Source organism: Camellia sinensis, unplaced genomic scaffold, assembly GCF_055761805.1.
Source record: "Camellia sinensis isolate YWXY unplaced genomic scaffold, ASM5576180v1 Unanchor14, whole genome shotgun sequence".
In the NCBI taxonomy this organism is placed as follows: Eukaryota; Viridiplantae; Streptophyta; class Magnoliopsida; order Ericales; family Theaceae; genus Camellia; species Camellia sinensis.
Window position 1 is genome coordinate 3,824,646 of NW_028129020.1, and position 15,507 is coordinate 3,840,152.

Consider the following 15,507-nt stretch of genomic DNA (forward strand, 5'->3'; position numbering starts at 1 on the left):
TTTCACAAAGTCACGTAAGTTGTGTCACAAAATTCAGGATAGTTGACACAATATGACGCATAAGTTGTTCCTAAAAATTTTTAACAATACAAAATTACATAAGTTTTCATAGCTGACATAAGTGATTTCCCAAAAAATGTGTAAGTGATCACAAATATGAATATGTCCTTGGAGAACACTTCTATTTTACAAAAATGCGCAAGTTTTTACGACTGACGTAACTGATTTTTCAAAAAATACGTAAGTGATTACAAATACGAGTAAGTCCTTGGAGAACACTTTTATTTCACAAAATTGTGTAAGTCTTCACAACTTACCTAACTGATTTTCCAAAAAAATACATATGTGAACACTAATACGAGTAAATGTTTGGAGAACACTTTTATTTCACAAAATTACGTCTTCACGACTTACTTTAGTGATTTTCCAAACAATACATATGTGAGCACAAATACGAGTAAGTGTTTGCAAAAAAAATTTATTTCACAAAATTTACGTAAGTTTTCACAAAGTCACACAAGTTGTGTCATAAAACTCAGGGTAGTTTACACAAAATGATGCGTATAAGTTTGTTCATCAAATTTTTGAACAACACAAAAATGCGTAACTTTTCACAATTTACGTACATGATATTCCAAAAAATACGTAAGTGATCACAAATACGAGTAAGTCTTTTGAGAACACTTTTAGTTCACAAAATTGCATAAATTACTTGGAATGTAAGGGGTTTGGGTAAAGCTGAAAAGAGAAAGAGGGTTAAATTACTCCTTAGGGAAAGGAAAATTGACTTTCTTTTTTTTTTAGGAGACAAAGAGAGCTGAGGTTTCACCAGATTTTGTTAAATCATTATGGCTTGAAGATGATATGGAATTCATGGTTGTTGAGGCTAAAGGTAGAGCTGGTGGGCTCTTATGCATTTGGAAACTAACTGTTTTCAAGTTATCCCAGTGTTGTAGCACAAGGCATTGCATTGTACTCTCAAGTACTCTTCTTCCGGATTTTAATTGTGTCCTTGTAAATATTCATGCTCCCAATGACGTTATTGAAAAAAGTAGATTCTGGTCTATGTTGTATGGATTGAAATCTAGTTTCTGTAATCCCTGATGTCTAGCTGGTGACTTTAATGAAATCAGAAATCTTGGGGAAAGAATGAGGTGTTCTCAAAGAGACAGAGGGATGAAAGAGTTCAATATGTTTATAGAAAATATGGAGGACATTGATTTACCCATGATGGGTAGGCAGTTCACTTGGTGTAATTCTGATGATGGAGAACGTTGAAGTCGAATTGACAGAGTACTTATGTCAACAGATTGGATAAGAAGGTTGCATCTAAAGTTATGGGGTTTAGATAGAAGTGTATCGGATCATTACCTCCTGTTACTAGTAAAGGATGGAAGGGATTGGGGCCCAAGGCCATTTCGTTTCATAAATGCTTGGACTCTACATCCAAAATTTGGGGAAGTTATGAAGAAATCTTGGGAAGATTATGCTATTACTGGTTGGGTAGGGTTTGTCATAATAAACAAATTGAAGGCTCTACGTTCAGTGTTGAAAAAATGGAATGTAGAGGTTTTTGGAAATGTTACTCATTCATTGAAAACAGCGGATGAGGAGCTTCATGCCATTGATCTAGTGGCTGAATCTAGAAATCTTGAGAGGAACGAGGCTGTTAGAAGAAGAGAGGTCAGAAAAGAAGTCTGGTCATTACGAAGGAGAGAGGAATGGTTATGGAGGCAGAAGTCCAGGGTAAATTGGAGTGTGAAAGGGGATAAAAACACGAGATTCTTTCATGTTGTAGCTACAAGTAGGCAAAATCGTAATCTGTTGAACTCGATTGAAGTTAATGGACAACTTCATGAGGATCCACAGATGGTGAAGCAGGATGTTGTTAACTATTTTAGAAGTCGGTTCTCTGAATAGTGGAAATCTAAACCCAAACTCCAAGGTTTCTTCAAGTCCATTGGTCATGATAATGTTTCTAATGGGCTAGTTGCACCTTTTTCAGAGGAGGAGATTTGGAGAGCTGTTAGAGAAAATGATGGTAACAAGGCTCTAGGACCTGATGGATTCAATATGTCTTGCTTTTAGAAATGTTGGTTAGTGTTTAAACAGGATATTTTGCAATTATTCAAGGACTTCTATGATAACGGGTGCTTAGCTAAAGGGATCAATAGTTCTTTCATAATATTAATACCTAAGAAGAATAGCCCTAGTGGTATTTCTGACTATAGACCAATTAGCATTGTTAGATCTCTATGTAAAGTGTTGTCTAAGGTGTTAGCCTCTAGACTTAAGAAGGTTTTTCCTAAAATAATTGGTGAGTCGCAGTCCGCGTTTATTGGTGGAAGAAACATCCTAGATGGGGTTTTAGTTTCCAATGAAGTAGTGGATTAATGGAAGAGAAAAAAGAAGAAGGGCGTCATCTTGAAATTGGATTTTGAAAAAGCATATGATACCATTAATTGGAAGTATCTTTTTGCTATGATGTCAAGCTTTGGCTTTCAGGAGAAGTGAATTAGGTGGATGAAGGCATGTATACAATCAGCTCGGATTTCAGTTCTTGTTAATGGTTCTCCGACGTCTGAGTTTTGCCCAGAAAAAGGACTTAGACAAGGGGATCCGTTGTCTCCCTTTCTATTCAATTTAGTGGCTGAGGGTTTGAATTTGTTATTCCAAAGAGCTGAAGCATTGGGGTTTATCAAAGGTGCTGTGATTGAACTGAGGGAGGTCACTGTCACCCATTTGCAATTTGTGAATGATACTATTGTGTTTTGTGAGGTTGAAGAGCATGACATTTTGAATGTCAAGAGAATTTTGAGGTGTTTTGAAGTGATTTCTAGTTTGAGGATTAATTTTCATAAAAACAAAGTCTGTGGTGTAGGGGTACAAGAGGATATTGTAAATGATTTCGCAGGAAAATTGAATTGTATGGCTAGAAGCTGCCCTTTATGTATCTTGGCCTACCACTGGGTGCTAACCTAAAGAAGAGGAGCACATGGTTGCCTGTGATCAATAAATTTAAGTCTAAGCTAGCTTTTTGGAAGAGGAAACTGCTCTTATTTGGAGGTAGATTAACTCTGATCAAAGTAGTGCTGTCTTCTTTACTAGTGTATTACCTTTCTCTGTTTAGGATGCCTGTTAGTGTAGCAAAGTTGCTGGATAAAATTCAGGCCAGATTTTTGTGGGGAGGTTCAAAAGTTAAGAAGAAACTCCATCTGGTAAAATGGGTGGAGGTTACTAAGGAAAAGCATCTTGGAGGTTTGGGGATTAAAAAGTTGAAAGATGTCAATGAATGTTTATTAGCTAAATGGTGGTGGAGATGGTAGGGATGATCAGGTGTTGTGGAAAGATACTTTGATCTCTAAATATGGTTGTTTGGGTGGGAGGTGGAGACCTTTCTTTATTAGCAGTGCCCAATGTTCAAGAGTCTGGTGTGATATTCTCAGTTTGGAGCACAACAGTCCTAATCTTTTTTGTTTATTTATGGATAATTCTTTCATTAAAGTAGGGAATGGGATGCGAATTAGATTTTGGGAGGATTTTTGGGCTGCCAACAGATGTTTAAAGGAGGAATTTCATAGATTATTTGAGTTATCTGTCGAAAAAGAGGTTACTCTTCAACAGATGCTGGGAAAAAGAAGCTGCTCATCTTATGGAATCTGAGCTTTAAAAGAAGTCTGAGAGTTTGGGAGGAAGATGAAGTCGTACGATTACAATCCTTGTTGCTTTCACAGGATCCATCTTTATCAGAGGTTGCTGATTCATTGGCTTGGAAGGCATCACCTTCAGGTATGTTCACTATTAGTTCACTTTATAATCGAAGTAGTGTGGGGCAGGGTATGGGGACTTCAAGGATGATTTGGCATAATATTTCTCCACCAAAAGTTTAATTTTTTGGTTGGCTCGCTTGGAAGGGTAGAATCAAATCTAGAGCTCTCCTCTAACGGGTAGGGTGTCTTAGTCTTGAGGCTAAGACAAAACGTGTGTTTTGCAGCTGTGAATTAGAATTAGGGTGTCATGTTCTGTTACAGTGCCCTTTTGCTTGGAGAATCTGGACTCATTCACTGAATTAGTGAGGGTTGCAGTGGGTGAGCCCGGGAAAGCCGCAAAGGGTATTGGATTGGTGAAGAGGGTACAAATGGAGGAAGGCTGAACATAAAATCTGGGAGACAATTCCCTTGATAGTCCTATGGTCTGTGTGGAAGCTGCACAATGAGTGTATTTTTAATGGGAAACAACCTTTGTTAGAGGAGGTTTGTGAACTGATTAAAACTAGAGTTGCCTTGTGGATGATATCTACTTCTAGTGAGTATAAGTACTCTATTCATGATGTGGTGGCCAATGTGGATCAGGTAGGATATGCATTACGGTGAGGTTGAATGGGCCACTTTGGAACTGGTTTTGTTTACTTAATGCAGCCTTGTTTTGTGATTGGTTGTTGTGGTTGTGTGTAGTAGTTGTGGATCTGTTCTGTGGACTGGGTTTGCTTAGGGGCTGCTGTAGGATTTCTGTGGCCTACATACTGCTGCTAATGTCATATAAGGGCTCAGGTTGCTGCTTGACTGCTGTTGATGCTACTGCTAGTTACTACTGCTAGTGGCTACTGTTGTGTAAGGTTGTATGGCTTAGGGGACCTGCTAGTGTATGATATTGTGTGAAATCACTGGTTTGGTGCTGCTGCAGAGCTGGTGTTTGTTGCTGCTCTCTTGCTATTCAGCTGGTTTGTGTTGATGCAGCTGGTGGTGTTTGTTGTTCTGTTTTGTTTTCTCTCTGTCTTTTGTTTCCTTTTGATTGGTCTTTCACCAATTTTAGGTCTAGTGCGAGCATATGATTGTGCTTTCTTAGCAGCGCCAACCTAGTTAGGATTGCTAAGGTTAGCTATGATGCTCTTCGCACTTCCCTCTTTGTTGATGTAAGTTTTTGCATGTCTTTTGTTTCCTTCATCAATAAGTTTCGTTTTGCTGATCAAAAAAAAGTCATGTAAGTTGTGTCACAAAACTCATAGTGGTTAATAAAAAATTACGCGTGAGTTTGTTCCTACAATTTGTCAACAACACAAAAATACCTAAGTTTTTACAACTAACGTAACTGATTTATCAAAAAATGCGTAAGTGATCACAAATACGAGTAAGTCCTTGGAGAACACTTTTATTTCGCAAAGGCTTGTTGTGGGAACTTGGCTAAAAGCTAGTTTTTTAGTTTTTTTTTTGTGTCACATCACCTCTTTACTTTTTTACACGTTTTTTTCAAAAAAACAGAAGCTAAAAAACCCCCAAAAACCGGCTTTAACCTACTTCACGTCACCATCCAAAATTGCATAAGCCTTTATAACTTACGTAAGTGATTTTCTAAAAAATACGTAAATGATCACAAATATGAGTAAGTCTCTGCATAATACTTTTCTTTCGCAAAATTACATATGTTTTCAGAAAGTCACATAAGCAGTGTCACAAAACCTAAGATAGTAAACACAAATACAAATAAGTGGTTGGAGAAAACGTTGATTTCACAAAAATACTTAAATTCTCACAACTCACGTAAGTGATTTCACAAAAATGCATAAGTTAACACAAAATTCACATAAGTTTGCTCATAAAAATTTGAAGCGACACAAAAATACATAAGTTTTCAAAACTCACATAAGTGATTTCACGAAAATGCGTAAGTGAAAACAAATACGAGTAAGTTATTGGAGAAAATTTTGATTTCACAAAAATGCGTAAGTTTTCACAATTCACATAAGAGATTTCGCAAAAATATGTAAGTTAGCATAAAGTTGGCATAAGTTTGTTTCCAAAAATTTAGAACAACACAAAAATACGTAAGTTTTCACAAATCACGTAAGTAACTTCGCAAAAATGCGTAAGTGAACACAAATATGAATAAGTTGTTGGAGAAAACTTTGATTTCACAAAAATGTGTAAATTTTCACAATTCACGTAAGTGATTTCAAAAAAATATGTAAGTTGTAGACACTCCATTTTGACCGGCTCTAAGACTTGGGCGCTTTCTTTTGATTACCTTATAATGACAAAATAAAAAGGTGTTTCTCACAGAATCCTCAATAAGAAAACTTAGAATTTGAGCCCTGTTTCCAACCCTAAACAACCACAAATTACCTTTCCAAGGGAATATTCTGACCTCATGGTTGCGTCTAGAATGGTTTGTTTAGCTAAGATTAACCTTCGCTGCACTTCCGAAGGCCTCACTGAAAAAATTTTCCCGAAATCTGGGTTACACGACAATTATTTGAAACTTCTGGGCCAAATTATAATTTTCAAAACTTAGGAAATATTCTGTTATGTAAGGGAACATTCTGTTAAGTCATGGAATATTCCGTCCATATGCAGAATGTTCCGTCAATGCTGACTGTGATGCTGACATGGCGGTGTTGCTGACATGGCATGACTGGATTGGTCTTTGCTGATGATGTGGCGTTGACTTGTCTTTACCCAAAAAAATGAATTTAAGGAATGTTGGTAAAGGGAGGGGTTTAAACCCCCAACCTAAGACTCCACACCCAACACCTTAACCACTCTGCTAAAGTTTTGGCTTGTGTTATATTTCCCCTCAAATAATATTTGACCATTTCAAACCAGCAGGCAAAGAAGGTGTATTTTTTGTAATTTTTTCTTGTGTGTGGGACACTCCCCTACCCCTTTGGCCGACCCATATATCACCAAATACATACCTAATCATCCCCCATTGTCCAAAAGAGGTTTTGTTTGCATCCATAAAGGAGTATCCCATGCAACCACCTTGAAAATTTGTCCTCTCATCACATTCTTGTCCCCTACCTTGTCTCCCACCTTCTTTTTGACCTTCACTCTCCCTTATTGTCTATGTAGAATGATCATATTTTAAGAGAGGGGGAGGACCACAAAATTAAAGAGAAAAGAGTGAGAAAAGGTTGAAAAAAGAGACAAAATTTGAGTTTTTAAGCCAAAGACAATCCTATCTTCCATATACACCCCATACCTTCCAAAGAAACTGAAATTCCATCTTTCCTACACCCAAAACTCCTCCAAAAATTCTGAAATAACTAAATTTCAATAGTGATTGGTCAAAGGAAAGAGTGAATGTTGTTGAAAGTGAAAAAAAAAGAAGAGAGTTAGCCACTTTTCCACCATACATATCTACATATCTAGAGTTCCATTCTAGTTTCAATTTGAGGATTGAGAACACACTTTCTGAACTTGAGGGTGATCAAGAGGAATTTTGAAAATCAAGAAGTTCAATCTTTCTTTGGAAGGTGAATTTCTAGTCTTTCATTTTCTTATATTTTCCACCTCATATTTATTTTCTTGCTTCTTATTTCATAGTGTTTTGTTATCATCCAAGTGGATTGTTTATTTTATATTTATTTTCTTACTTTATATTTCATAGTGTGTTGTTGTAATCTAAGTGGTTAGTTTAGTTTACAATTATTTATTTGTTTATTTATTTTTATTAGCTTGCTTTAATTTCAAATTAGTTTTATTGTAATCTTGCATGTTCTACCTCATATTTGTTTTCTTGTTTTAGGTTCATGTTAGTTTTGTTGTAATCTTGCATGTTCTATCTTATATTTGTTTTATTGTTTTAGTTTCATAGTAATTATGTTGTAATCTTGCATTTCTTAGCTTATATTTTTCTTGTATTAGTCTCATATTAGTTTTGTTGTAATCTGGCATGTTCTACCTTATATTTGTTTTCTTGTTTTAGGTTCATGTTAATTTTGTTGTAAGTTTGCATTTTTTTTTATTTTATATTTGTTTTCTTGTTTTTAATCTAACTGGTAGTGGTTAGTTGAGCTACCTACATATTTCTTGTTTGTTCTTTTTCTTGGTTTTGCAATAAGACAAGTTTTGATAAGCCTAGTTGGTCGGCCGGTTAGCTTCTTTTGAATAAGACGGCGTTGTCTTCCGATGTTAACCAACTTCCGGTGGTTTCCAAGGCACATGAAACTTTTTTGTGATGACCGGTTCCGTCTTACGTCACCTTACTTTTTTTTTCGTTGGATTTGCAGATGTCTGGAAGTTTTTCTCAAACAAATCCTTATTCTTGTTTTTTTTTTTTCGGTGTTGATTTACACTTGTTCCGGAGAGTGCGAGGTCAGGCCCAGAGTGCCCGGGGATCGAACCAGAAAATTCTTGGTTGCCGGGCCAGGGCCGCACGTGCGAGGAGGGGTGAGTTTCAGAGAGTTGCACACTGCCTAAATTCCAGGTGCGGAGGCAGCTGCACTTTCGGGGTTCAGAGCCGCACGTGTCGGAGGCACGCTCCGCACGTGTGGGGGCAAGTGCCGCACGTGTGGTCGGGCCTGAGTCCATGGGGCTCTGTTTTTTCTGTTGGAGAAAAATGGTTGAATGGGAAATTGCCTCATAAATGTGTATATAACTCACACATTTAAGGCTCATCAGTTTTACAAAATTGATTGGGCAGTTTTACAAAATTGATTGGGCAGTTTTGCTAGCATTAGTTGCCAGCCTTGATGGCTAGAGGCTCCTCCCCTCTCCCCCATGGTGTATAAAAGGAGGCCCTATTCCTTGAAAAGAGATATAGAATTTTCCTTGGCATCCATACACTGTCAGTCTACTTCTCCTATAATTTTCTTCCTGAGAGAGAGTGTTGCCGTTGTCCGTTCGCTAAGCTAATCAGAAGGTGCTTCTGTTGTAGCTAGTAAAAACCGTCGTATCCTGGGAAGTAGGCGCCGGCGTACCTCCAGCACCCAACGGTGAGGCGGTGAATCTATTTTAAGGAGACTGTGGTATCACACAGGCTTCGGTTTGCTTCCTTTAACCATTTTATATTGTATCTGTATTTTATTCAGCATGTTATATTTTCTGGAATAGAAGGTTTGTTTTGTTCATCTCATAATTTTGCGATATGCAATGTGGAATTATGTAATGTGAGTAGTTTTTCCCAACATTTTCTTCTCTTTTTGGCTGTGTGTATCACTTTTTATGTATCTCTCTCTCTCTAAAAATATATTGCTCTCCTTTCTCTCTATACTCCTACCTCAAAACAAGATCAAAACCCTTGATCTTCTTCCATTCATTTGAGATTCAACCTTAGCTCCTTCATCAAAGATTGAAAACTCCTCAAGAACTACATTGTGTGCGGTAGAGATTGAGTTTGGGCATCTTGGCATTCTAGGGTGTCATCTTTTTCTCCTTCAAGACTTGAGGTAAGGAAATTACTTAGAGTTATATATGTTTGTGCAAGTTTTGATTGAATTTTGAGAGCTTCTACTTGTCTATTTCGAAAAAGGGTTTTGGCTCTAGCAATTGATGATTTTGTAAGAAGAAAATACATTTTTTTGTTCTTTTTATAGATTTCCTTGAGATGTTGAACCACATGGATGAAGATTGATATATTTGTGATATTTTGAAAAGAGAGGAAGAAATATTAGGGTTTTTGTGAAAAACCTAGAAAATTGGGGGCTTTGGGAACAATGAGGGGATTTATGAAATTTTCTTGAATTAAATGAAGGAGTAAATGAGGATTTATGTTGTTGGGGTGAACGTGATAATTTCTTGATGAATGAGGGTCTTGGAAACAAAGAAGATTTGAGATTTTTGTTAGTTGCATATAAATACATGTGGCTATGAATTGGTACATTGTTGAAATTCCATGGAATATGTGAAATTGAAGGTCTTGGAAGTTGATGTTTAAAATAATGTCTATGATCTTGAACGAACTAATTAGTTGGAAAGTGTACAAAATGAAGAAATGTTGTCATGTGTTAATGGCTTATATTGAATCTATGGTTATTTTGTAAAATGGCATTGAAGGGAGGAAAAATGGGGAAATGTTATGAGGCATAAATTTTTGCATCATACGCTCATTCAATTTATCATTTTTGTTATCATTATGCATCTTGAATTGAATTGGAAACGTTTTCATCAAGAAGAGAATACTTTGAATGAGAACTATTGAAATGTAATGGAGTAAATACGTTGGTAAGTCTAAATAGGAGGTGTAGATGAGATTGATAAGTTGGCCTGCGTGTCTGGGATGAAAGACTGAAAACACGCGTGGATGAGGTACCACTTCCATTCCGGTTAGCAATCGGTTAAGTGGGGTTATTGGTAGTGCTTGTTGAGCCTATTTGCAGACATTAACCTAGGGGTTACCTGAGTCGTATTTACCGCCCCCATTAAATAAATTTGTAAATTTCAAAAACTGTTGGGATTTTCAAATTGTTATTGGACATGATGATAATTTAAAAGAGCATGTAAACGAATCTTTTTTTTTAACTGTCATTGCATGCATGTGCATTTAACCTTGAGAATCTTGCATAAATGTATATACTTTGTTAAGGATTTCTCTACTGGGCTTTATGCTCACCCTTATGGGATTTGGTGCAGGTAAAGATGTGGTGATCCCGCCGAGTTGAGGGCGTGGACATATTTTGTGAAAAGTAAATAACTCTATTTTGTTGTATATATTTTGCTAGCCTAGGGCTATTCATGTATGGGTCTGAGAGGCCATTTTTGTGTAACCAGGCTTAAGCTTTGGAAGTTGTAAGCCCATGGGGGCATTTTATTTACCTTTGAGATTTGATGCTTCACATGCTATATATTCATGTGTTTTCATACCGTTGAATGTATATTCGCAAGTGAAACTTTTGTATAAGCTCGTTCATTAATTAAGTAAAGATGGAAGGATCATTGTCATTATTTGGTGAATGTTAGTTGATGAGGTTGATTTATGTTGGTTTATTTTCGAGGCGTTATAACTTGGTATCAGAGCTACCGGGTTTGAATACTTGGGGCTCGCGGGAAGTGGTTGTTTGCCACAATGTGTTCATTTCGCATGATTAAGAATTTTTTTTTTTTCGTGATTATGTGATAACATGCTTATGTGACTATATGGGTATGGGATTGGACTTTTGGGATGTTATTTGTGCCTATTAGATTCCTTGAGGTCTTATTAGAAGGATACCTGATCAATACTCATTCTACTAAGAATTCTTGATTTTTCGTAGGACGAATCTCATCACTAAAGGATAATTCGTATGTGCTTACGTGACTAAGTGCTTATGTGGAGTGAATTGAATTGTTTGTGTGGTAAAATATATATGATTATTGTAGTTTGACGTGTGAGGCAAGTTGCGAGCACATTTAGAACTATGTGCTAAATTGTTTATCTTGATTCTTAATTAGGATGTCAAGAAGGGGTCAAATTCGCAGTGGTAGAGGTGGAAGACGTGGTCAGGGTCACTGGGGTGTGTATGGGGTACCGGTCCATGAGATTCCAGTGCAAGAGGAGGAGTTAGGCCAAGCTAATATGACCGAGCAAGTGGGACAAGTGGGTCAAGCCGCAATGGGGACCCTAGCTCAAGAAATGGCGGGGGCATTGAGGGAGTCCATGAACATACTTAGGGCGGAGAACCAAGCTAGGGAGAACGCCGTAGAGACAAGGGCGAGCTTCCTCACGAGGGAGTTTTTGAGGGCCAAGCCGGATTAGTTCCAAAACTACATGAAATCAAGTTGTCCCAAAGTGAGTGACATAGTCTATACTTGTATGCTTCACATTTTAAGATTTATTAAATAATCATAATATGAACATATAAATTAAATAAAATTCATATCATGGTTTAGTAAAGGCCGATCTTTGATCGGGTAAGTGGGAGTGCTCAATTATTGACCTTCCCCTCTCATACCTAAGGTTCCAAACCGAGATAACTTTGGTTGTGACAAACAGTGGCCTTGGCACGAGTCATGGGTTTCCTAATTTTCCAAAATATTAGGTGGCGACTCTGAGATTTGATGACGTAGTCTATTTCTAGCAAAATATTTTTTTTGCAATAAAATGGATTTTCTAAAATTTGCCAAATATGGACTCTCGTCTATGTTTCATATTGCACTTGTGAGACTAGATCAAAGAGATCTCAGGAATGCGAACTGTTTAACGCGTGCGGGTACTCCCAAGCATATTACATAAGTTAACACAAAATTCGCTTAAGTTTGTTTCCAAAAATTTAAAACAATACAAAAATCCACAAGTTTTCACAAATCGCGTAAGTGATTTTACAAAAATGCATAAGTGAACACAAATATGAATGAATCGTTAGAGAAAACTTTTATTTCACAAAAATGCGTAGTTTTCACAACTCACGTAAGTAATTTCACAAAAATGCGTAAGTGAGCACAAATACAAGTAAGTCATTGGAGAAAACTTTGATTTTACAAAAATGCATAAGTTTTCACAACTAACGTAATTGACTTCACAAAAATATATAAGTTAACACAAAATTCGCGTAAGTTTATTTTCAAAAATTTAGAACAACACAAAAAAGCATAAGTTTTCATAAATCACGTAAATGATTTTGCAAAAATGCGTAAGTAAACACAAATATGAGTAAGTCATTGGAAAAAAACTTTGATTTCACAAAAATCCGTAAGTTTTCATAACTCATGTAAGTGATTTCACAAAAATCCGTAAGTGAACACAAATATGAGTAAGTCGTTGGAAAAAAACTTTGATTTCACAAAAATACATAAGTTTTCACAACTCACGTAAATGATTTCACAAAAATGCATAAATTAACACAAAAATTCGCGTAAGCTTGTTCCCCAAAACTTAGAACATCACAAAAATGCCTAATTTTTCACAACTCACGTAAGTGATTTTACAAAAATGCGTAAATGAATACAATTACGAGTAAGTCATTGGACAAAACTTTAATATCACAAAAATGCGTAAGTTTTCACAACTCACTTAAATGATTTCACAAAAATGTGTAAGTTAACGCAAAATTCGCGTAAGTTTGTTTCTAAAAAATTAGAACAATACAAAAATGCGTAAATTTTCACAAATCACATAAATGATTTCACAAAAATGCGTAAGTGAATACAAATACAAGTAAATCATTGGAGAAAACTTTGATTTCACAAAAATGTGTAAGTTTTCACAACTTACGTAAGTGATTTCACAAAAATGCGTAAGTAAATACAAATACGAGTAAGTCATTGGAGAAAACTTTGATTTCACTAAAATGCGTAAGTTTTCACAATTCACATAAATGATTTCACAAAAATGCATAAGTTAATAGAAAATTCGGGTAAATTTGTTCCTAAAAATTTAGAACAACATAAAAATGTGTAAATTTTCACAACTCACATAAGTAATTTCACAAAAATGCGTAAGTGAACACAAATACGAGTAAGTCCTTGGAGAAATTTTGATTTCACAAAAATGCATAAGTTTTCATAAATTCATGTAAGTTGTCTCACAAAAATGCATACGTTAACACAAAATTCGCGTAAGTTTGTTCTTAAAATTTTGGAACAACACAAAAATGTGTAAGTTTTTACCAAAATGCGTAACTAACCAATTGAACAAGTAGTCTTATTTTAATATTAAAAAATTCAATGGTCAAGATCAATTTATTTTAATCCAATGGTTATAAATAAGGTTCCATAAAGTGTGCAACCCTTAAAGGGTTAAACACTTAAACACCACCCGTGTACCAGCCCCTACCTTACAGGTTCAAATGGATACCCAAAAGCATGATCATTGAGATGACTTTTATTTTGACATAGGAATTGTGTGTCATTACGATCATGCTTGTGGATTTGAACCTGTAAGGTAGGGGCTGGTACTCACCAAATAATAATCTATATTGTGACACCTCATTATTTAATTAATTTCATCACCATGTTAATATTAACTAAACTTGTGAGTGGTAGATTACAAATTAAAATTGAACTCAAATTGGACTTAGTTATTAACAAATAAATTAATCTATGGGCCAAGGTTAAATAAAGGAAATTTGGGGCAAAAAAAAAAATACGGTGGATTGTCACCAACCTAACATATAGGATGGTGAATAAGCATACATAGCTTTAGTGAGTCATCTAGCTAGAGGAACAGGTGGCCAAACCTGCCACACGTCGTTTGGAGACTATGCATACTCACCCCTGTAAATAGTTCAATACTAAGGTAATAAGCTTCGGAAAAGAAAAAACATATAAATCAATAACTAAGGGGTAGCATACAAGTAACGGGGAATCAATAGTAGGAAAGTAAAGGTTATGGGTCAATATTAAGATGAGTTATATTATACCTTGAGTCACCATAACATATTGTATGTATGTCTTGAGTTACCATAGTTTATTTTATGCAATTCATGTTTTATAAGCTATATTAATATTTCGATTACATTGATTATTTTCTGAACTCTATTTGCTTAAATTGAAACCCATGAATATGATTGTTTAAACTTTAGAAATTATTTGATAATGGTTCTATAAATAATTATTTTTGTAAGTACCATCACGGAAGTCTCATGACTTGGGGGACGTAAATAAAACATTGGTTTTTGATTGGTCACTTTACGGCCTTCTGTTTGTTATGGATCTATTGACCTCTGTTTTGATTGTCACTTTGGTGACCTTCGTTCTATTTTGTACCGAGTTATGATTATTTTGCTTATATAATTTCTGAATTAAAATTTTGTTGTTTAAATAATTTATTTATTCAAACCGAATTGTTCATTATTTTAGCCTAAATAATTATCCATGGTAATTTTTGTACCCTTATGCTCACTGTATAATATTTATCACTTTGCCACGTGCTTATAGTTGTTATCCCCTTTTAGGTGATGAGATTTAGCAGGATCGAGATTACGAATAAATCGCAGTTTTTTTTTTTATATTTTTTATTTACTATTTGTAATCCTGATCAGACTCTTGTGATTAAATAAGGGTCAAATGAATATTTTTCTTTTAAATAAACTTTTTTTTTGGTACCTTTTATTTTATTCGCTTGCACTATTAATACAAAAATTTGAGAACTATGCTTTTTTTTTATTATCGCGATAACCCCTGGGTACTGAGGTTGGGTCGTAACAAAAGTGGTATCGAAGCTTTTACCAAAAACAAAAAAAAAAAAAAAAAACAAAACAAAAAACAAAGACAAAAACAAACAAACAAACAAACAAACAAATAATATAAAAAAAAACCTTAGTTTGTCCAATACGATTAAACCGTTTTATAAATAAATTTTAGGCTAAGTTTTCTTGTGGTGTAGGGAGCCCACCTTGTCCCGAATCTACTAAAGGGGTGGGGAGATTCAGAGAGTATCATCAGACAAGTCTACCCAGGACTTGACCGGTTCATGGGGAGACCTGTATACTTACAGGTTGACCCCAATGAGGATTTTTAGTTTTGGAGACTTAGTTGTGGCAACACATGTGAAAGATGCATTGGGCCGACCCATTTTATTGGTCTTACACCAGATCTAGGACATCCGTACTTTTTGGTTGCATCTTTGTCCTCGAGCTTTGCTGAGAGGAGAGGGCACACATGCCCCAGTAGCCACATACGTACTACGACACCTCCTCCACAGCACATTATCCATGTCCCAGCTGTGGATTTCACTGATAATGCGACGTACTTGGAGGTACCTGTACAGACTACTGGGCGGGAGTTCTAGGGATACGATCACGACATTCTTGTCTATACGGTCTAGGTTGTATAGCGTTGTTTTGGGATAGAGCATAGTGGCTAGGAGTTTGAG

General features: G+C 35.9%; 1 protein-coding gene across 1 annotated transcript; it reads left to right on the forward strand.

Annotated features, from left to right (window-relative positions):
- Positions 1-1,299: 1,299 nt before the first annotated feature.
- LOC145814960 (uncharacterized) lies at positions 1,300-2,394 on the forward strand. The gene is made up of 3 exons (XM_082911922.1): positions 1,300-1,872; positions 1,921-2,025; positions 2,113-2,394. Exons 1-3 carry the CDS (start codon positions 1,300-1,302, stop codon positions 2,392-2,394), a joined length of 960 nt encoding a protein of 319 aa, XP_082768048.1.
- Positions 2,395-15,507: the final 13,113 nt, after the last annotated feature.